Consider the following 22,300-nt stretch of genomic DNA (forward strand, 5'->3'; position numbering starts at 1 on the left):
GGAGGGCATGGAGGCAGGCCTGGGGGCTCTGCACAAAGGGGGTCTTCAGAATGCTGACACCCCCAAACAGCTTCCACTTACAACCTCTGGGAGAGGGTTCCACTTGCCTCTCGACCCTGTTTGCAGAAGGCCCTGTAATCCCATCCCTTGCTTCTGCCACCAGACAGTCTAGCTCGTCTGGCTTGGTTGGAGCAATCCTGAGGAATCAGGATAATGAGAAAATGCCTGGTCTGAAGCCAGCCTGAATTGGGGCAATGTGTCACTCCCTCTGCTGTCCGATGAAAAAAAACACACACAACAGGAAATAGCTACCATTTATTGGGCACTACCCATATGTCAAGCACTATTAAGCACTCTACAGACATCATTTAATGTCACCCTCTCTGCTACCTTGTGAGGTAGGTGTTATTATCCCCTTTACAAATGAGGAAACTGGGGTTTTGAGCAGTGATTCATTTGCTTGAAGTCATACATTTGGTAAACGGTGAGGCTGGAATTTGATGAGCTGAACCCAAGGCTGAGTTTCCAAAGTTGTGAAGTCAGTTCTGTTTGTTGGTTACGTCTCCTTCGGGGGCCTCAGGGCCCCATGTTCCTTTCACTCCCTGCTCTCACCATAGGGTCTGAAACTGCTGCCAACAGAAAAGGCTTATGTGTGCACCCTTGCTGGTGAACCTGCATTTCACTGGGGGTGCATACAGCCTCTAGCAGAGAAATGAAGTAGAAATGGTGCAACTTCAGGCAGCAGCCCCAGTTGGGAATGAGCCCCAGGCCGCACCCCTCCCTGGAGTCTTGCCATCATGCTGCCTCTGGCCCTGGCAGATGCACAGGTTGTTCTGGTTCTGCCCAGCCTGCTACGAGGTGTCCTTCTCAGGCTCCTTTTCTCACCTGGGGAATCACAGAGGAGGCAGACACCTCACTGTCTGTTGAATTAGATTATGAACCTGACCAGGAATGGGGTGAGGAGAGGTAAGCTCCAAGAGGACTTTGTGTCCAGCCTGTTAGGAGCTGGGCCCTGGATCTCTGGGAAGTCTCCCTTCATTAACTCCCGCACTCTGACCATTTCGTCCTGCCCTGCAGAGCTCCATGTGCACACGTGCTGGGGACCCCCGATCCGCAGAGATTCCCTGATGTCGCAGATGAAACGAAGACTTCCCAGGCAGCTTGTGCTAGGAGAGAGAAGGCCGGCAAATGTCTGAGAGACAGTCAGCAAATGTCTGAGAGACAGATGCCTTGATTGCCTTCCTCCAAGGCCTTTTATTGAGTGCAATAAGCTTAAGGGCATGTAGCATGCACTTAAGCTCATCAATCAATGTTAAAGACTGCTGATTACAGAAAACAGATATTGTTCAGGGGTAACAATTGAAGGAACATTGCGATCTCCCTCAGGTCGGGATGTGTTGAACACAAAGACTTCAGATGGCTGTAAAATAGGGAGGGTAAATTCATTTTGAATTAAAGTTGAAACCTCTGCTGCTGGTACAGTAAAGCAATCAAGAGAGGTAAAAGAACAGGGCAAGTTCCAAAGGACATAAAGTATTTTCTCATGGCCCGATTCCCACCAGGGCCCACTGGTTATAGCATCAAGGCCCATACGCACCTAGCTTTCCCGGTTTTCTGGTCAGGTCTTACAGGCTTTGTTTCCTTCGCCTGGCCTGCGCGGGGCTCCAAGTCACGATACTTTCCCAGGGGGACCCTGACACACAGGCTCATTGGCACACACGCATTTGCACAGGGTGCCATCTGTAACTCCCTGTCTAGAGCCCTTGTTCTTCCTCTTTGCTCCAGCCATGGCAGAGACCCAGCGTCCCCTTCCTCCAGTTCTCTCAAGGTCACCCCCTGAAGCTGGGCTGTGTGCACAGCATGTTGAGGGTGGGAGTGACGGCCAAGGAGGAGAGGTTGCGCTGGGGAATTGGAGGAAGGCCCAGGCCTGCCCGGCCATGCGCTCAGGGCTCCCACTGCACAGTCAGGGCCAGGCCGCGGAAAAGAGAGTCCAACTCCGCGGGCGGCTCTGCCTCTGAGGCCTGAGGGGCTGCGCTCCTGGCCTTGGTCTCATACTCTGGATCCTCATCCTTGGGACACACGAGGGACTCCAGCAGGCCCCAGGGACTTGAAACCTGGTCCATGGGAGAACACGGGAGGGATGGGATGTGCAAAGGGAGAGACACCGGGTGGCCCTCAATCTGGACAGAGGAGAGGAGTGGCAGCTGTCTCTTTAGGGACCCCGGTGTCCCTGGCTCTCCTTTGTGAGGCACATCAGTGTCAGGTGCTCCATCAGTATCAACACACAGAGGCGGATCGAAGGATTTTGCTTCTTGGGGATCCTCCGTAGCCAAGGAAGCCACCCCCTGCAGACAAAGGTCACCTGTGATGCAACTTCCAGCCAGTTGCTCTTTCTGGAGTTGACCTTTAGGCCTGAGGTGTTTGGGGCTGGAATGAGTCACAGGTGGGGAGTCTCTGCCAGAGGCTTCCATGCACATCCCATAGGAGGGAGGCCAGCTGTCCGAGGCGGCCTGAGGGGTGTAGGGGGGGGCGGCCTGTGGAGCGTAGGACGGGGCCCTAGCTTCGGGGGTGACTTGAAGTGTGTAGGATGGGGGCCTGACCTCAGGGGCAGCCTGGGGAGCATAGGACTGTGGGGAGAGTGTCTGGTGGGGGGGCACCCTGGACGGCTGGAAGACGATGCCCGGCTGCCCGAGGTAGGAGATCTCAGACAGGTTGTGCAGTGGTGGGGCTCCTGGGGGCTCCCTGGGTCCAGAGACCATGACTTTGGAGTACTGGACAGGCTGGGCCAGGCTGCTGGGGCCGCTGAGGTCAAAGACGGGGATCAGGACGTGCTCCTGGATGAAGTGCAGTGGCTGGAAGGGTAGCGCACGCTGGACGTTCTGCACAGGGACACCAATAGCCCATGTTAGAGCCCGTTCTCAGCTCCCTGGGGGTGCCCTGGGGGAAGGTCCTCCATGGGGAGGCCAAGACGATGGGGTAGGACACCCAGGGCTTTTCAAGATGCGTGTCCTGCACACCCCTTTTGCCTCCCAGAGATCCCTCTAAATGCTGGGGGCCACTCTTGCAGTCTGGGTTATCTCAGGGAGATTTCAGCTGCGGTTTCTCCAGGAAATAGATAATCCAGGAAGTAGATGACAGATTTGGGGTAGCCTTGGGGTGTGGTCTGGAGGTGGTGGGCCACACTGCTCCTTGATCCTGGGTCCCAAAGGGACTGATGTAGGGGGCAAGGTAGGAAAGGATGGGGGAGAAGGAGAGGCCAGGAGAACTTTACAGGGAACGGCTGTCTGGGTTGTGACATTGGCCCTCAAGCCTCTTAGAGGGTGAGAGCCACTTGGGAATCTGGGCTGCTCGGGTGTGGCCCCTGAAGTGGCCCTTCTGCTAGAGCAGACGTAGGGCTGGTGGCCAGACTGGGGCTGCGAGGTGACCTGTGTGGTTTACGCAGGGCTTTTCGTTATAAAAATTAGTTGCCAACATTTGAAAACTGAGAGATTATGTTTCACATTATAATCTGAAATTCTGACTTCTCTTGAAAAAAAAAAGTGAAGATCTGGTCACCCGGGGCCTGCCTTCCCAGGAGGCAGTACTGGGCTGCCCTTTAGACTGGGTGTAATCTCGGGGACCCCAGTGCCCACCACCCCCTGCAGCGGCTTGCTCTCTCAGGTCCTACGTTACCTGCCTGGACGTGCATGCTTTCAAGCTGCATGGGTTTTCTATTCCGAGCCCACTCTACCCACCCCTCTTCAATACCTGCTGCCAAGCCACGTTTTTAGGTAGGAGGGGAGAAAATGAGGGCTCATTTTCTGCTTTGTGTGCTGATCCCTGCATTTCAGGGAGAGCCAGGAGTCCCTGGGCCTCTGCCCTCTGCTACTTCGGGCCCTCCCCAGACCTTTCCCTCCTGCCCCAGGTGGGGCTGCTCACCAGGGAGTTGGGGGGCTGAGGTGGCTTGGTGACATATCTGTAGCTCAGGTAACAGAGCCCAGCGACAACAAAGCCCATGGAGAACAGGAAGACAGCGGAGAAGGAGTAGGTCCATGTCCGGTCTGCAGGAGCAAAGAGGCCAGAGAAGGGAGGGTGAGGCTGGCTGCTGGGCTGGGTGCCTTCCAAGGGTGAATGCAGCCCACTCAGGGCTTTCCCTCCCCTGCCCTGTTAGGCCAGGCCTGGGAAGCCTCTCCTAGCTCGAATGTTTGCAGGGCCCGGCAAGAGCACAAAGAAAGGGCCACCTCCCACATGTGTAATATTCAAAATTTGTAAATCATGTTTTCAAGCTGTTATGTAAATATGTTCTATGTTCCCATGTTGACAAATGTACTTTTCGTGACAACTTGGATTTCTTGGGTAACTTGCTGACACATGGAGGGAGATGCCACCAGCCCCCAGCCCACTGGCTCCACTCCGCAGTGCCAGGGCCGTGGTACATGGATAGGGGTGCCCCAGCCACATGGCCAAGCTCATCCATGCCCCCAATGAACGCCACCTACTGGTCACCCTTTGGGCTGAGGGTCTGTACGCCAAAGGAGTGTGTCCCCTCAAGGACTCAAGGAAGGGATCTGCCCAGAGTGGATGCAGGCTTGGGCGTTTCTACAGGGAACTTCGGGGTCCAAGGTTCTCAGAGTGGGGTCTAGAAGGGAGGTCACAGGCTCCCGGGGAACTTGTCCACTTGGGCCCAAGGACTTTTTATCTTGTGGGGAGGGCCATGGCTAGAGCCAGGGCTGGAGTGGGGCCTCCTAAAGTGGCCTCTCTTACCTGGCTGGGGATGGGAAGTGACAATGGGAGGGGCCTGTCCTCCCCACCCCCTACCATGGTAGAGGGCTGGGTATCAGGGAGGACCTTGCTCAGGAGGCAGTTGGGTAGGCCCTGCCCCTTCTAAAAGGGAGAGAGACAGACATTGAGGGCTTTAGTGCTGAGCCTTCTCCCTGTGTATCTCTGGGATGGGCACAGCCAGTTCTTGGCATGTCACACTTCCTGTCACCAACCCAAGTGGAACTGGTGAAGGGCTTGGTAAGGAAGAAGTAATTGGAGTTTTTTGTTGTTGTTGTTAAAAGTGACAATTTGTATTATCCAGGAGTATTGATTCTCCCAATCACCCTCCTGTTCCTGTGTGGCTTCAGCTTGAGGAGCTGATCACCAGCTGCCAATAACCTTGGCAATTGCTGTGAACACTGGGAATCAGAACCCCTAATTCTAGCTCACTCCTCACTCCTCCCCAAGCCCTGTGGCTTGGGCCTCTCTGGGCCAGCTTCCCACTTCAGGGATACCCTGTCCCCTGTCACATGATACTCCCGGCACTGCTCTACGTGACATGCCTAATGGAAAACCACTGCTCCTTGTACCAGGATAGGACATGGACATGGAACATTCCTATATGCCATTTCACCCACGGGGTGGCAGAAAGAAATAATAGAAATAACACCAGAGTGTGGGGTATTAGATGTCTGGCTCAACCACTGATATGCTGAGCATCCTTCTTTCTGATGTACAACCTTCTCTGGTCTACCATTTATTACTAACAGTAGCCAGCAATGATTGAATTCTTAAAATGTGCCATACACTGTGTGGATGCTCTACCTATGTTCTTCCACCAAACACAGAGAGCCAGGGATGCTCCCTTTTTACAGATAATGAGGCTGAGTTTCATAGAGGTTAAGTGACTTGACCAAGGTCACACAGCTATTCAGTGGAAAAGCCAGGATCGGCAGGTATAACTCCAAAGCTCAACCTCATAGCCACAACACAAGGGTGCCTCAGGTTCATCATTTGTAAAAATTGGATACGGGGTGGGATGACCCCTACTATCCTTTCCAGTATCAAGATATGGGGATGTTGCTCTGTGACCTTCCCAGATATCCTGAGAAGTAGATAAAGTGCAGATAATGGACTCTGGGGATAAGACTGACCCCAGGAGTGGGGTCAAGGACAAGATATAAGTGGTAGTAAGAGGAATAAATGTGCAGTAGAGGCAATTAGCTGTAAACAAAATTGCAAAGTGGTGGTTAGAGCTCAGGCTCTGGATCAGATGAACCTAACTATGTTCACTGACCAGCTGTGTGATCACCTCTCTGAGCCAGAGTTCTTCTTTTGTAAAATGGGGATGAGGCACCCATCTTTCAGGATTATTATAAAGATTAAATGGGATAATAGAGGTAAAGCATTTAACACAGTGCTTGGCAATAGAATAGGTACTTAATAAAGGTAGGAATTGTTATTAATATACTTTATTTTTGGGGATAAAGTGCTTTCTATATGCTCGCAGGATATAACCAGCAAGAAGTATGATTTATATAAAAGCAACTTCAGTCTTAGATAAAAAAAAAAAAAAAAAAAGGTATCGCATCATGAGCTAGGGCATGAAAGAACAAGGCAACAGAAGGATAACGGTGGAGTGGTCTGCAGGGTGTCAAAGGGAGAGTGGGGCAGGGGTGGACAAGGATTGGGTGAGACTTGTCTCGTTTGGCCCAGGGGAGAGGCCACGAGTCCTCTACATGCTCCCAGCTTAGTGCCTGTAACATTGTCCCTCCCCACCCCCCAGGTTTCCTCTTGCCAAGTTCTATTCTGGTCTCCTCAGTGGCCCTGTCCCCAGGAAAGGTATGCCCCATGCAAGTGGCCAGGACATATGCCACCAGGCCTATCTTCCCCTGTGGTGGGGAAAGCAGTCTCTTGTGGGCTCTTGGTACAACTGATGAATTGAGTTTTCAAACAAAACCAAGGACTAGAACCTACCTGGTGATGACTCTCTGAGCTGCAGTTGTAGCCTAGGGCCCACCCTTTCAGCCACCTCAGCTCTGTCATTAGAACAGAAGTCACCTAGTGACATCATGCATCTGAACAAGATGACTAAGGTGGAGACTGGTTTTCCAAAACCAACCAGCCCGCTGCTATCACTTTCGTCCTCCATGCTTGCTGCTCTGAGCGTTACAACATTTCTATGTGTCCATGAAAACAAACACTAAGGAAAGTATCACAATGCTTACGGTGAGAGGAAGGGGGCGCGGGGCACTGTCTCACTGAGCCAACGACTCAGAGCTGTTTCTATAGTAGCTTAATGGTGAGAATGTGGTCCCCCGAATTAGGCCCAGCTCTATTCCTCACACCCTGTGTGACCTCAGGCAAGTGACTTAACTACTCTGAACCCGTTTCCTCATCTGTAAAATGAAGATGATAATAGCACCCACCTCATAGGCTGCTCCTGAGGATTGTGCTTCGTAGTGTCTGGTCCCTGGTTAGCACAGCAGAAATGCTAGTTATCATGGCAGTTGCTACTATTTGACTTTGGAAGAAATTGAGTGATCTTTTTATCTTGGCTCTCCTCCTCTGTGGATTATCTCTGAGGATATCTCACCTGCGTTAATATTAAGGTGCCGTTGCTTTGCTGGGGTACACACTTAGCTTGCCAGAGAGAGGAAATCCAGACATAGGCCAGAGGGTGAAGATTAAACATGCACTATGATAACCCATTAGCTAACACACTTATGGATAAACAAAGATTAACTTTAATAATACGTTAACCCTTCTGTAGTTTTTCAGAACACTGCCAAGCCTCACCTTGGTTACAGGGAGGAAAGCACATAGTCAAGCCCTGAATTCAGGAGTCCTGCCTCCCTCTGGCTTCGGCCAAACTTACCTGGCAGTGTCTTCACGCGGCACATGTAGGGAGCACTCTTTTTGGACCAGGTTGGAACAGAAATTGTGATGGTCCCAAGGAACTCCGTGTCAGGGGTCAGGCCACTGAACTCGTATTCTCTCTGCTTTCCTTCAAGGTGCTGAATTTGACAGAGAACCCAGAGTGACTTTTCTTACATACCAATCTCCATATGGAGTCCAAGCAAGTCGTACTCACACCTCTGCCTGGGTTACTGCATTTAGGGAAAGGGTACTCCCAGCTTCTGAACCAGAAACTGGTACATCAGTCTGCAGTGCTCCATTCCCTTTCCCCTGACTTCTGCTTTGTCCTCAGATCCAGTCAGTCACCAAGCTCCATGCAGTCTCACTTAGAACAGTGTCTGGTACATAGTGAGCACTCAGTAAATACTAGCTGCTGTTTTCACAACTGCCACCATCAACACCATCATATCTTCCACCATCACCATCACCACTACCATGACCACCACCACCACAACCATCACTGCTACCATGACCACACTACCACCACCATCACCACAAACATCACCACTGCCATCACCACTGCCACCACAACCACCATCACCACAACCATCACTGTGACCATGACCACTACAACCACCATCACTCAACCATCACTACAACCATCACCATGACCATGACCACCACCACCATCACTCAATCATCACCACAACCATCACCATGACCATGACCACCACCACCACCATTACCACAACCATCACCACCGCCAGCACCACCACCATCACTGCTACCATGACCACCACTACCACCACCATCACAACCATCACTGTGACCATGACCACCACCACCACCACCACCATCACTGCTACCATGACCACCACTACCACCACCATCACAACCATCACCATGACCATGACCACCACCACCACCATTACCACTACCATGACCACCACCAACACCACAACCATCACTGCTACCATGACCACCACTACCACCACCATCACAACCATCTCTGTGACCATGACCACCACCACCACCACAACCATCACTGCTACCATGACCACCACTACCACCACTATCACCACAACCATCACCACTACCTTCACCACCATCACCACCATCACCATCACCACTATCATGATCACTGCCTCCGTCACCAATTTATCAGAAGCTATAGCAATCATGAATGTGTACGTGCTTGATAATAGTTTCAAGTATGTGTAGAATTAAAGGGAATAATAAACAATCCCACAGCCATAGTTGGAGATTGTAATGCTCTCAGCAATTAAAAATACAATCAACTTCTCCCAAACCAGGAAAGGCATGGAAGATCTGAGTAACACTCCTAGTCATCTTGATCTAATTGATATTTATAGCGTATTCCACCAAACAACTGCAAGATAAACATTCTTTTCCAGCATATGTGCGACATTCACCAAGATAGGCCATATGCTGAGCCATAAAACAAACCTCCATTAATTTATAAGGACTGAACTATCCAGAGTATTTTTCTGACCACAAAATGAATTAAATCATGGTAATAATAAAATATTCAGTAAAACCTCAACTATTTACCAAAATACAGTTGTGATAAGGACTCTCACTACTCAATAATCTCCAGTTATTCCCCCTGACTACTGAAATTAATGATGATTCCTCCATCTGCCATGTCAGACCTCTACAGCACAGCCCCAGACTGTCTCCATGGGCTCATCATCCATGGTTCCTCTCCATCAGTGGTTCTTAAGCTTCAGTGTGGGCAGGAAGCATGTGGGATGCTCACTAAGCTTCAGATCCCAGGGGTGCAACTGTAGAATTTGATTAAGTAGATTGGAAGGGGGAGCATTTTAAACAAAGCTGCAGAAGATTCTGATGCCCTTGGTTTGGGACTATGTACTGAGAAACTCTTGTACATGTCCCTTTGCTCCAGGCAAACTGGGCAGTTTTGTGCTTTCCAACAACGTCCAAAGTTTTTCTGCTTCTCTCTGTGATCATGGTGGGGTGACGGAGGCTAGTGGGGGAAAATGTGGGCTTTGCACAGAGCTGGGTTTGAATCTTGATTATGCTATTATTTGCTGAACAATCTTGAGCTAGTGACTTAACCTCTCGGGGCCTCTGTTTTCTCATTCAGAAAATGCAGGAGATAATAGCACCTACTACACAGAGCTTGGGCGAAGATTAGGTGACTTAGCAAGCACACATTACCTGGCACACCTCAGAAACTGGTTTTGGCTCCAGAAAATTTTCTGTTCCAGAAATCTTTCCAGATTTCTCTCAACTTGCCATCTCCCCTCTCACCTGCTTGCTTCTGCTCTGCCTCACACAATACCCTTATTTTCCTCTCCTTCTACCTGTTTGAATTCTTGATTCAATTCCATTCCTACCCACCAGATCATATAACTCCTTGAGTGCAGAATCAGTCAACAGAATTATGGACTAGTGGCGCATGCGGTGAGGGAGTACCACATATTTTCTGAAAAAAAAATTTACTTGTATATTGTCTGACAATTCAGGCCCTTGCCTTCCATCTTTTCTTATTTCTGATCTTCAGACACTGCCTGTATCCAGTTCCCACAAAGAGTGGAGAACCAGCAAAAGTACCTGCAGCAGTAGCAATTGAGTCCAGCATTTTCTGAAGTGGACGCCTAAGGAGGTTAATAGAGTTTGTTCCCCAGGATGTTAGAAGGCATTAGGCAAAAATTAAAAAACAAACAAACAGTAAGTATTGTGCAAAATAAAAGGTGAAATAAATTTGGGAGAAGTTGTATTAAGCAAACTGAAACTAGAGTCGGCCTCACAGGACTTGTCAGAGACTTTAGCATGCTATTGTGTAAGTGAATCCATTAGGGAGAGGCTGTGGCCATGTTTTGAGAAATGCTAATTTATATAACACATCTCGTTTCTACTTGGAGCAATGCAGGTCTAATTGAGAGGGGAATGGGTTTCCCGGACAGGAAAGGACCAGGGCAGCACGTATAGTTGCCATTTATTTACCATTTGGTAGGTTTGGTTGATATGGAGGTCCAAGAGGTAGACCAGGTCACGGAAGATGTCCTCCAGGGTTAGCCGGTGGCCATTCTCCGCATGGAGAGGTGTGGAGCTGGGGTGGACAATCATCTGAATGGATCTCACCTTGGGGATACAGGTCACATCGGGTGGTTTGATGGTAGCTGGAAAAAGGGAGAGAGAAAAAAGGAAAAGAAAAAGTGGGAATCAGCCAGTAATATGTGAGGCTACCCTGGGCCATGGGAAATGGCTGCTTCCCTGCTCCACTCCCCTATCCCCCACCCCTCAGCCCCAGCTACGCTTCTGAAAGCATCAGCTAAACACGTAGGCAAGAAGAGAGAAGTTCTGCAAGGAACTGGTGTTTGCCTTTAAGGCTGGCAAAGGGGTGACCAAGAGTGAGTAGGAAGATCTCAGGGAGAAGGGCACTGGCCTCCTAGGTGGTCAATCATGCCCTTGGCCCAGCCCCCAGATATCCTGGGCCCTTCACCCCACCTCAAGTCTAGCTGGAGCACACCCCTTGCCCTAGCCTACTGGCAATGGCAGCTTTGGGGAGTGATGAGGGCTCAATGACATGTCCTAAATAATGTTTGGGGTGTCCAATATTATTGATTCCGCCTCAGTTCCAAGCCTAAGAATTGAGTCTTTCTCCAGACGGAGCTTTCTAAATAACCAGATGACCTTTGGGAATTGGATGAATGCTGTGGCTCTTCTCTCTTCCAAAATTTATGTATGCAAAGACCCTACCCTCGATTTCAGGGATTCATGAGCTCCACACCCCCTGAAGCTAATTTATAAAAACCCTCAAGTGTCCACTGACTTCCGAGATTAAAAACGTCTGAGCCAAGTCCTGGCCAGTGTGGCTCAATTGGTTGGGCTTTGTTCTGCTGGTTCTATTTCTAGTCAAGGCATATGCCAAGGTGGCGGGTTTGGTCTCCAGTCAGGGTGCTTATCAGAGGCAACTGATCAATGTTTCTCTCTCACATGGATGTTTCTCTCCCTCTCTCCCTCCCTTCCCCTCTCTCTATAAAGAAAGAAATAAATAAATACTTTAAAAAATCTGAGCCAAAAGAACGTTCACTTCAATGTTGTTTATAAAATTGAAAAACTGAGTCAAGTGTCTTCAAAAGGGAACTAGAGAAGTAAATTAGAGTATTTCTCTAGAATGGATTATTGTTAGCAGTGAAATATTATATTGTGAAAAATATTTAATGGGAATGAGCAAATAAATGTTCATGATGCCATCATATAAAAAACAAACAGCCAGATTACAGAAGAGTAGATACAGTTGCTAGTAACTGCAGTTATGTTTAAATGCTCAGATTACTTTGGGCTACTTTTATTTTTCTTTGTGCATTTCTATATTTTCCAAAATTTTTACATTAAACATGTATTCATTGAACAAGACAAGAAAAAATGAAATAGCTTGTTTACTTTAATTTTTTATTTTCTTTAAAAAAATGTGGCTGTTGAGTCAGTTAGTGAACATCATCAGCTGCTTAACTTGTGTGGGGAGTCTGGCAATGCATATTTCCTTATTCATTTGTTTGTTCATTCATTCCTTTCTTCCTTCCCTCCTTCCTTCCTTCCTTTATCAATTATGTATTGAGCATCTTCTATGTGTCAGGCACCATGCTAAAGGCTGGGGACTACAGTGGACTGCACAGCTCACATGTTAGCAGGGAGGCTGATATATATCAGCAAACACAAGAACTGCAGATTGGGATATGAGCTGTGAAGACAATGAACAGCTAATTGTCACAAAGAATAACAGGTGGTGATCTGGTGAAATCAGGTTGGGGGCTGGGAGTGAGGATGCTCACTTAGGATGTGATATTGACTAAGGATCAGAAAAGAGCCAAAGGAGGAGTAGCGGGGTGGGTTGGAGACCAGGTTCAGAGACCTTGGCTGTAGTTGAGAGAAGACAAAGGCGGTCTGAACTAGGGAATTCGGGATGGACATGGAAGAAAACGAACAACCACACTGGGAATGTTCTCCATTGGGATGCCTCTCCTAAAAGCACACCCCTCACAGCCCCCCAACCTCTGAAGGCAGGAGCTCCTACTCACTATATTGTAGCGAGTTAAATCGGTTGGTCATCTTTGTGGCTGACCGGCCTCCCGTGCTGGTTGCATTTACCCTGGCGAAGTAGGGCTCCGTGTGGTTGCCCGTCTCCACGGTCAGGTTGCAGGACTTCCTGGTGATCCGCTGGCAGCCCTTCTTCACCAACCACTCTGTCTCTCCGTACCTGTAGGCAAGGGAGGAGCCAGAGCACACCTTTAATGAACAGGCTTGGCATCGGATCTGTGGTTTATTAATAGTGATAATGATAGCTAATATTTACTTAGCATGCTTTGTGTTCCAGGCCTTTTATGGGGATGATTTGTTATTCCACACACTGATCCTGTGAGGTTCATACATTATTCTCTCTCCTTTTCAAATAAGAAAGCTGAGGCTTAGATGTAAAATCTGTCCCGGTGGTTGAAGGCTGTCTGCGGGGAGGCAGGATTTGAACCCAGCCAATCTGAATCCACAGTCTGCACTCATTGTTACCATAACCCTTTGAGGCAGACACTGTTATCCACACCTTACAGATGAGGAAATGGGGCTCAGAAAGGGGAAGTGACTTGCCGCAGGATGAAGTGGCAGGATCAAGAATAAAACCCAGGTTTGCAGACTCCTGAGCCCATGCCAACTCTCCTTCCCTGCGTGATAGGCTGGATGGGAGGGCACAACTTTGTGTTGACCTAGCCTCACCAATAGCATCATAATTACTTGCCAGGCATCCGTGCCAATGACTATCTTATTTAATCTACCTAACAACCTTATGATGAGGGAACTATCGCTATCCTTAGTTTATGGATGGGGAAACTGAGGCTTGGTGTGGTTACCTAATTGCCCAAGGTTATATGGGTAAGAGCTGGCTTGCAAGCCAGAGCTCATACTTTTAACCATTATTTCAACTTTCCTCTAAAAAAAAAAGGAGCAGCGCTATATTGGGGGATATAACACCAGTCAGGGTGGAGGGTATGGGGCACATGGAAGGGGGACGCTTTCTTGGAGGGGTTGGTTTCAAAGCAGAGTCAAAGAGGGCACATTGGGAGGGAATCCTACATCTTATACTCCACACTGTAGACTGTGTCTGGGGTGCTCTCCGGCCCGCTGTCCCAAGTCAGGATGTTTTCGAAGTTGCTGGACTGGAATTTCACGTGCTGAAGAAGATCCGAGGTGTCCTCAGCAATGTGAGCTGCAGGAAGTGGGAGCAGGGTGAGCTGCTGGTCTCAAGCACCCGCCCCCAGCACAAAGTGTCAAAGGGGGGCGAGAAATAGCACCCACCCACTCACCACAGACTGTGCTCGCTGACCCCCACTACTCTCCTTCTTTTCTTAGTTTCCTTTTCATTGAGCTCTGATTCACGTTCCATAAGTGTCACCACTTAGAGTGTATAATTCAGTGGTTCTTTAGTATATTCACAAGGTTGTATAACCATTACCCCTATCTAATGCCATACCCTCTCATCAACCTGAAAAGGAACCCTGTATCCAATAGCTGTCTTCTCGCTTCCTCCCTTTCCCAAGCCTTAGGCTACCACTACTCTGCTTTCTGTCTATAGATTAGCTTATTTGGACTTTTTGTATAAATAGAGTTATATAATATGTGGCCTTTGTGTCTGGTTTCTTTCACTTAGCGTAATGATTTCACGGTTCGTTCATATTATAGCACAAGTCTCCTTTTTATGGCTGAATAATATGCCATTGTATGGATATACCACATTTTGTTTATCCATTCATCTGTTGATGGACATTTGTGTTGTTTCCGCATTTTGGTTATTGGGAATAACACTGCTGTGAATATTTGTACACACATTTTCAAGTGGTCAGATGTTTTCAGTTCTCTGGGGTATACATATAGCTAGAAGTGGAATAGCTGGGTCATATGGTAACTTTATATTTGGAGTTTGGAAGAATGGCCAAACTATTTTCCAAAGTGGCTGCACCATCTTACATTTTCGCCAGCAGTGTTTGAGTGGTCCAGTTATTCCACATCCTTGCCAACACTTGTTATTGTCTCTCAGTCACTTAATGCCATCTGAAGTGGGTGTCCTCACCCATATTTAGAGAGAGTCAACTAAGATTCTAAGAAGTAACTTGCCTGAAGTCAGAAATTTCAATAAAGGATGAAGAAGATGTTTATAAATTACTGCCTTTCTGCTGGTTAAACCAATCCCTGCCCACCCACTACATGTCTTCTTGGGAAGGCAAAGGCTCCGCTTGAGGTCAGAGCTGAGGGTGGCTTCTGGGGGGCTGGTAAGGAAAGGGCAGGAGAGGAAGAAGCTGGGATTTGAGGGAAGGCCAGGGTCTGCCTGGGGATGGACTCAGCCTCCCCCAGGGGAAGGTTAGGGTCTGCAGTGAGAAGATTGCTTGTTTAGCCCTGGCTGCTGTGGCTCAGTGGATTGAGCATTGGCCTGCGAGCCAAGTGTCGCTGGTTCGATTCCCAGTCAGGGCACATTAGTAGGTTGCCTGTCAGGTCCCCGGTTGGGGGCGCGAGTGAGAGGCAACCACACAGTGATATTTCTCTCCCTCTCTTTCTCCTTTCCCCTTTCTCTAAAAATAAAATAAATAAATAAATAATTTAAAAAAAAAAACAAAAAAAAAAACAAGATTGCTTGTTTGAGTCAGTATCCTGGTGGGCCATGTTGGTTGAGGGGAGGCAGGTGGCTGAGGCTGGAACATGCTCAGGAGGCAATGGCTTCATCTGGGTGGAGTTTGCACTACTGTTCAGGAGGGAACTGAAGTTGGTTCCCTGAAATGGGGTGGGTGGCTTTGGTTGGGTTCCCTTTTATAGGAGGTGTCAAGGCCTAAGAAGTTCTCCTCTCTCCTCCCACCCCACTCACTCCTTTTCCTCCCCAAATCCATCATCCGTTCCTCAGCCTATGTCTTTTCTACACTTCCTGGATAAAAGTCTACATGGTGAAATCCTGGGAAACCATGTGTCGCCGATACTGACAGGCTAGTTGACTTTATAAAAGGAAGTTTCCACATATTTGTGGAAAAACAATTTTATGCCAACCAGATAGGAAGCTGAGGAAAAACAAACAAGCAGAAACAATTCAACATGCTCTGGAATCAGCCTAAGAAAAGTGAGGTGAGGAAACCTTGGTCCCCAGAGTGACCTTACTGACTCTTAACAATCTTCTAGGGATTATTCCCCTTGGGTCTTGTGTCTTAAAGAGCCAGAACAGGTGGGAGTCTAAAGGAACATGTCTGGGGTCTCTTGGGGATGCATTTCTTCCTAGCTCATCAAAGGCCCAGCGTGTTGAGCCAGTGTGGTGCCGGGGGAAGGAGAGACTGGAGGGGCCCAGGCAGCAGCTGGAAACACTGTGGGTTCAGTCAGCACTGGCCAGGGACATCAGTGAGGGAACTGGGAAGCTCTGGCCCTTCATGGGCTCATCCTGAACTTGAACTACAGGGCCTCTACAGGCCATTTTCCCCTGAGAAAGTTCCCTGAATTGTATTAAACTTCTCAGAGAGCAGACACAATCTAGGATCTCATGCATTGGCCTGAAAGTTCTCTGTAATGATGAACCAAGGCATCCACCTAATTGGATTAGAAAACTATGTCCTTTCATTGTTCTGAAAAGGACCCAGGTGTTTTAGGGCCTATTAATGCAGCAGACCTGGCCACCATGGGAAAAAGTGCTCTTTCAGATCTAGCAAGGAGGGCCAAAGAGGCCCCCATGGGGTGAGGAGAGAGGCAAGGGTTTGGCCACCCCATCCCAGCACGCAGCTCAGCCCCAGCAGAGAAGAAACTGAAACTGGCTGTTCTGAGCATGGCAGGGTGCAGGGAGATGATCTGATCACTGGTCCTGGGGTAGGTGGGGGCCACGGGGTAATGGGCACTCACCAACCAGCGATCCCGCAGCCAGGATGGTCAGTAGCGTCCTCATCAGGCCGGGCACAGAGCCCTCTTTTGGCGTCCACTCTGGGCCAAGCACCGAGGGAGGACTGGGAAGCCTTGCCGCCTTGGCAGCTGGCTCAGGGCTCAGGGCGGGGACAGTAGGGGAGGGCGGGACCTGAGCAGTGGAGAACAGGTACAAAGGTGCCTGGCGTAGGTGCTTCGGAATTCCAGGTTCTGGGTGCGAGCCAAGGGAGTTCCTTCCCTAGATGCAAAAAAAGAGCAATAGTGACAGGGCAGCTTGTTTATCTGGTCTAGTGGTTGAATCATCCCGAGACTCTTCATTGATTTTTCAGGGATCCGAGAGATAGAAAAGGCAAAAAGAATTCATGATGTACAGCCCTATCAGAGAGCAATTTGGCATTGTGTATCAGAAGCCCATAACACGTGCATATCTTGTGCACCAGTAATTCCACTCTCAGGGATTCACCCTGGGAAAATAACTGAACCAGGGAGCAAAAACTACGTACAGGGTGGGGCAAAAGTAGGTTTACAGTTGTCCATTTAGAAAATAATATAATAGTTAATAAATAATAATACAAGAATAAACTACGTTTCAGGTACTCACAATTGCAAACCTACTTTTGACTCACCCTGTATGTTCCAGAATGTTCCTTGTGCCAAAGCTCTTGGCTTTGTTCTGGCAGGAGGAGGTATAGGATGTCTGCTGTCCCCCAGTGCCCCATATCAAAGCAGACGGCCTTCCTCCTACAAGGTCTGCTGAGGTGAGGAGGCCACGCACTCGTACCTGGAACCTTTGGGGTCTGGGATATGTTAAAAGTTAGGAAAGAAAAAAAAAAAGGATCACAAATTTTAGTGACTCTATTGTGCCAAAGATGGGGGCAACATTCATGAATGGGTCTTTAGTTTGGGACAATGAAGACTCAAAAGGCTCACCCAAGCTTATCATTCTCGCAAGAGCTGTATCCATGGGGATTAACGTGAAGTTCTTTGGGATGGGTGCTTAGGAAATACTTTGCTAAATAATTTAGGAAGTGTTTTTACCTTCTCATTGGGCCTCTGGGAAAATTGAAGGGGCCTGGGTTCTGGTTAGGGTGGACATGACCATAGCTCTCTGCCCCTGGGAGAGCTTGGCTGACCCCAGTGGCACAACAGCAGGCTGAGGCCAATAGCAGGACAACTGTCTCCCGAGGGAGCCTATGGCGGGGGGGTGGGGGGGGTGCCTTTTGGATGTAGTAGGCTGTGATATCCAGGGATATGTACTTAAGTTTTTCTTTATTGCCTTGTACTTGTTTTCTATCATCCCTCAGTCTCTGGTAACACTTGTTTGACACAACAGTCAAATCTGAGCTGTGCTTTGGGAGAGCTGAGGTTTGGCTTGAGCTAGTCATGGCCTGTAATATCAGGAAACTACATTTCCCAGACCCCTTTGTCAGCTGCTTCCTGATAGGTTTGACCAATGGGAGGCACTGGAGAAAGTCTGGCGAGCTGGAGGAGAGAAGTCAGGGTATTGCTTCTCCTCTTTCTTTGCTTTGAGTGGCATCCCCAGCTATGGCTGTGTGTCCTCTCTGGACCTCCAGCTCCCTCCAGCCGGGTGGCCATCAACATCTTTCAGTCAGGTAGCCAGCTTCTGGAAACAGCATCTTCCCCCTACCCCCATTTTCCCCTTTCGCTCAAAGGGTGGAGCAATTTCCTGCTTGGATTATCAGCTCTTTCATCATCTAGATAACCAACTCCCTTGTATTAAAGTCCCCTGGTTTGAAAGACTTCAGAGATTTCTGTGCTCCTGAATAGACCAAGATGGATACAGGGCCTTTGATGACTTCAGGTATGAAGCGGTGTGGGGAGACCATGGCCAGAGAAACAGGTTACAAATGCCAAGATGGGCCCAGAGGAGAGGAGCAGTTGCTGGAGCCTCCTTGGCTGGCTTGCAGAGAGGACAGATCTGGGGAACATGAAACTGTCCCTGGGGACTCTCAGAGCATGTGATGGAAAAACTAGACCTCCTATCATTCTGAGGGACTATGGTTATGTAGTGATTAATAGGAAGGAAGACACATGAATTGTTAAAGAACTTGGGAACATGCAGACTTCGTTTCTAATAGTAAAAAAAAGAAAAGAAAAAAGAAAAGGTAAAAAGAAAGACAAAACAACCAAACAGTCTCCATGTCCAACAATAGAGGTCTGGGTAAGTGAATAATGGTATGTCCACCCAATACAAGAGAAAGCAGCCTTCCAAATAATGCTAGAGAAAGACATTCTGTGGCCTGGTCAAGATTCACCATATTTCGTCAAACAAACACAAGCCTGGCTTAAACCATGTACAGTACAAGCCTGGTTAAATACATACATGCACACATTGAGAACTCTTAAAAGATACAATATGAAAATATTAATAGAGTTATCTCTGGGTGGTAGTAGAATTACAGGTGATTTTTATTTTCTTTACTCATCTGCATTTTCTAAAATTTTTCTTAAGAAAAAGCAAGGTTAATGAACAAAACAAATAGGCATTAAAGAAGTGCCTTTGTGCAGTGTATGATTGTCTGATCACTCTGCTGCACACCTAACACTAGTACAAAATAATATTGGATGTAAACTGCAAAAATAAAGAAATGAGCCCTGGCTGGTGTGGCTCAGTGGATTGAGAGCTGGCTTCCGAACCAAAGGGTCGCTGGTTTGATTCCCAGTCGGCACATGCCTGGGTTGAGGGCCAGGTCCCCAGTTGGGGGTGCATGAGAGGCAACCACATATTGATGTTTCTCTCCCTCTCTTTCTCCCTCCCTTCCCCTTTCTCTAAAAATAAATTTAAAAAAAATTTTAAGTGTCTTTGTCTGGGCTGCACCCTGCTCCTGGATTGCTATTTCCTCTCCCTTAGAAAAAGTCCCTGTGCTTTGAAGCCCTCAGGGATGGTGTGTCCTGCTGCAAGAAGCTGCAGCAACTCCAGCTCACCACGCTCTCGCTTTAAAAATCCTTCTGGGCTTCCAGCCAAGATGGCAGCCTAGACAGACACGCTGTGTCTCCCTCCACAACTAAGAAGGAATACAACTACCTCAAAACTAGAGACAACCAGAAGATCCAGAAAATTGAGCTACAAAAGATATAAAGAGGAAATACTCAGCCAGACAGGTAGGAGGGGCAAATCCAGGGCAGAGAGTATGAAGTGTGGTGGCGGCAGCGACAGGCCAGTGAAAAGCGAAGTCACACATTTAAAAAAGTCAGGAGAGACACCAGGGAAGCGTTCCCAGCCTCAGAGCAGACAGCGCAGCTCACGGTCCCAGCACTGGGGAAAATAAAGCCTCATTGCTTCTGACTGTGCAGACCAGTGGGGGTTGGGGCGGAGGAAGAAACTGCTGGTCTCTCAGCTGAGTCCACTTGTTTAAAGGGTCCCTATGGTCCTAGAACGTCCGCAGACCCACCCACTCTGGGAAAGACAGCCAGGAAAACAGCTAGAGAGATGCCAGTCCCGTATGGAAGTGGGAGAAGTGACTGGAAAAGGGGCAAGTGCTGAGCAAGCGGCATTGTTTCCTCTCAGAACCCCCCTCCCCCAACAGCACCACAAGGAGGTGAAACAGGTCACTTCTACTGATGAATACCTAAGGTTCCGCCCCTTACAATGTAACAGGGGTGACAGCTCTACCGAAGACACAGAGGCAAACAAACACAGGAGCTTGTCAAGATGAGGAGACAGAGAAGTATGGCCCCAAAGAGGGAACAGATCAAGGTTCCAGTGGGAGAACTAAGCGATGAGGAGATAGCCAACCTAACAAACAAGAAGATATCCAACCTAACAGACACAAAATTCAAAACACTGGTGATAAAGATGCTCACAGGCTTGACATATGCTTGAGTATGGCAAACGCATAAGGGAAGAAGTGACGACTATGCTAAATGAAACAAAGAAAAATCCACACAAAATCAATGGTGAAGAGAAGGAAACAGGGTTCAAATCAATGATTTGAAACATAAGGAAGAAAAAACAGTCAACCAGTACAGAATGAGGAAATAAGAACTGAAGAAAATGAGGAGAAGCTTAGGAACCCCTGGGACAACTTTAAACATACCAACACCCAAGTCATAGGGGTGCCAGAAGGAGAAGAGGAAGAGCAAGAAATTGAAAGCTTATGTGAAAAAATAATGGATAAAAACTCGCCAAATTTGGTGAAGGAATTAGACATACAAGTCCAGGAAGCACAGAGTCCCAAACAAGGTAGACCCAAAGAGGACCATACCAAGACACATCATACTTAAAATGCCAAAGGTGAAAGATAGAGAATGGATCTTAAAAGCAGCAAGAGAAAAGCAGAGAGTTACCTACAAAGGGTTGCCTAAAAGACTATTAGCTGATTTCTCAAAAGAAACTTTGCAGGCAAGAAGGGACTGGCAAGAAGTATTCAAGGTGATGAAAAGCAAGGACTTAAAACCAAGATTACTCTATCCAGCAAAGCTATCATTTAGACTGGAAGGGCAGGTGAAGTGCTTCCCAGACAAGGTAAAGCTAAAGGAGCTCATCATCACCAAGCCATTATTATATGAAATGTCAAAGGGACTTAAGAAAAAGAAGATCAAAACTATGAACACTAAAATGACATCAAACTCACAACTATCAACAACTGAATCTAAAAAATAAAAACAAAACCCAACAAAGCAAACCAGAATAGGAACAGAATCATAGGTATGGAGATCATTTGGAGGGTTATCAGCTGGGAGGGGGGTAGGGGGAGAAATGGGGAAACGGTGCAGGGACTAAGAAGCATAATCGGTTAGACAGGGGGATGTTAAGAATAATATAGGAAAGGGTGAAGCCGAAGAATCTAAATGCATGACCCATGGACATGAACTAAGGGGGGTGGAATTGCTGGAGGGAAGGGGGGTACTGGGCAGAGGGGAGCAAAGGGAAAAGGATTAGAACTACTGTAACAACATAATCAATAAAATATACTTAAAAATATGTATTTAATGAAAAAAATCCTTCTGGAAGACTGGTCTGCCATGCATTTGGCATTTTTCCAAGGTTATTCTTCAGTTGTGCTCCCGGTTTAAGGCTGGAAAGGAGAAACCGAGGTCGGGACAAGGTGAGACAAGAGGGCCATCTTTAAAGGCCAGAGGCGCTGTTGCCTGGAGAAGGGCCTTGTTCCCCTGAGTGTAACTACCTCTAAACAGGGGCACTGTGAGGGGATGGGTTAGGAAGGCATATTTCTTTGGATTTAAGGAAATAACATGCTATGATGCTGTGGCCAGCTGGAGGACGGGCTGCTCTTGGTTGCTGGGGGTATTCAGTGAGAGGCCGGGAGGTGGTCCCTAGATCACTTTATTCTCTGGTTTCTAAAATTCAATAGTTCTTGTCTTGCCAGTGAGGGAGAAAATTTCTGAGCGCAAAGAGCACTCACCCTTTGTAGTTCTCCGTACCTTCCACGTGGCTGAACAGAGAGCCACTGTACAACATTGACTTATGGAACTGATTGTTATAGCAGATTCGGTGCTGATTCCCTCTGGCTCGAGTTGCCAGAAAAATGCACTTGCTTTCTCTCTGATCAACATCTCCCATGCACCTTGCATTGTCTTGCCTCTGAGCCTTTGTATAAGCTGCACCTGCTGCCAGCAACACCCTTTCCACACTCTTTTCCCTGTCTGATTCCTATTCCTTCTTCAGACCTCTTCTCAGATTCTCGTCCTCCAGGAAGCCTTGCCTATACGAGCCATTCACCTGGGTGGGTTCGGAGCCCCAGCTCTGTGCTCTTGTGGCCCCCATCCCTCCCTCATCCTAGTGGGTATTGTACCATAT

The 22,300-nt window shown here is 48.1% G+C and overlaps 1 protein-coding gene across 1 annotated transcript; it reads right to left on the minus strand.

Annotated features, from left to right (window-relative positions):
• Positions 1–1,212: 1,212 nt before the first annotated feature.
• IL22RA1 (interleukin 22 receptor subunit alpha 1) lies at positions 1,213–16,634 on the minus strand. Its single transcript, XM_090268794.1, has 7 exons — positions 16,504–16,634; positions 13,714–13,846; positions 12,669–12,847; positions 10,591–10,766; positions 7,619–7,757; positions 3,919–4,040; positions 1,213–2,879 (listed from the first exon to the last, which is right to left on the minus strand). The coding sequence occupies exons 1-7, from the start codon at positions 16,544–16,546 to the stop codon at positions 1,944–1,946; spliced, it is 1,728 nt and encodes a 575-aa protein (XP_090124920.1). The 5' UTR covers positions 16,547–16,634; the 3' UTR covers positions 1,213–1,943.
• Between the last annotated feature and the right edge of the window lie 5,666 nt (positions 16,635–22,300).

The sequence above is a fragment of the Furipterus horrens genome, unplaced genomic scaffold, assembly GCF_987537825.1.
Source record: "Furipterus horrens unplaced genomic scaffold, mFurHor1.1.pri manual_scaffold_3, whole genome shotgun sequence".
Classification (NCBI taxonomy): Eukaryota; Metazoa; Chordata; class Mammalia; order Chiroptera; family Furipteridae; genus Furipterus; species Furipterus horrens.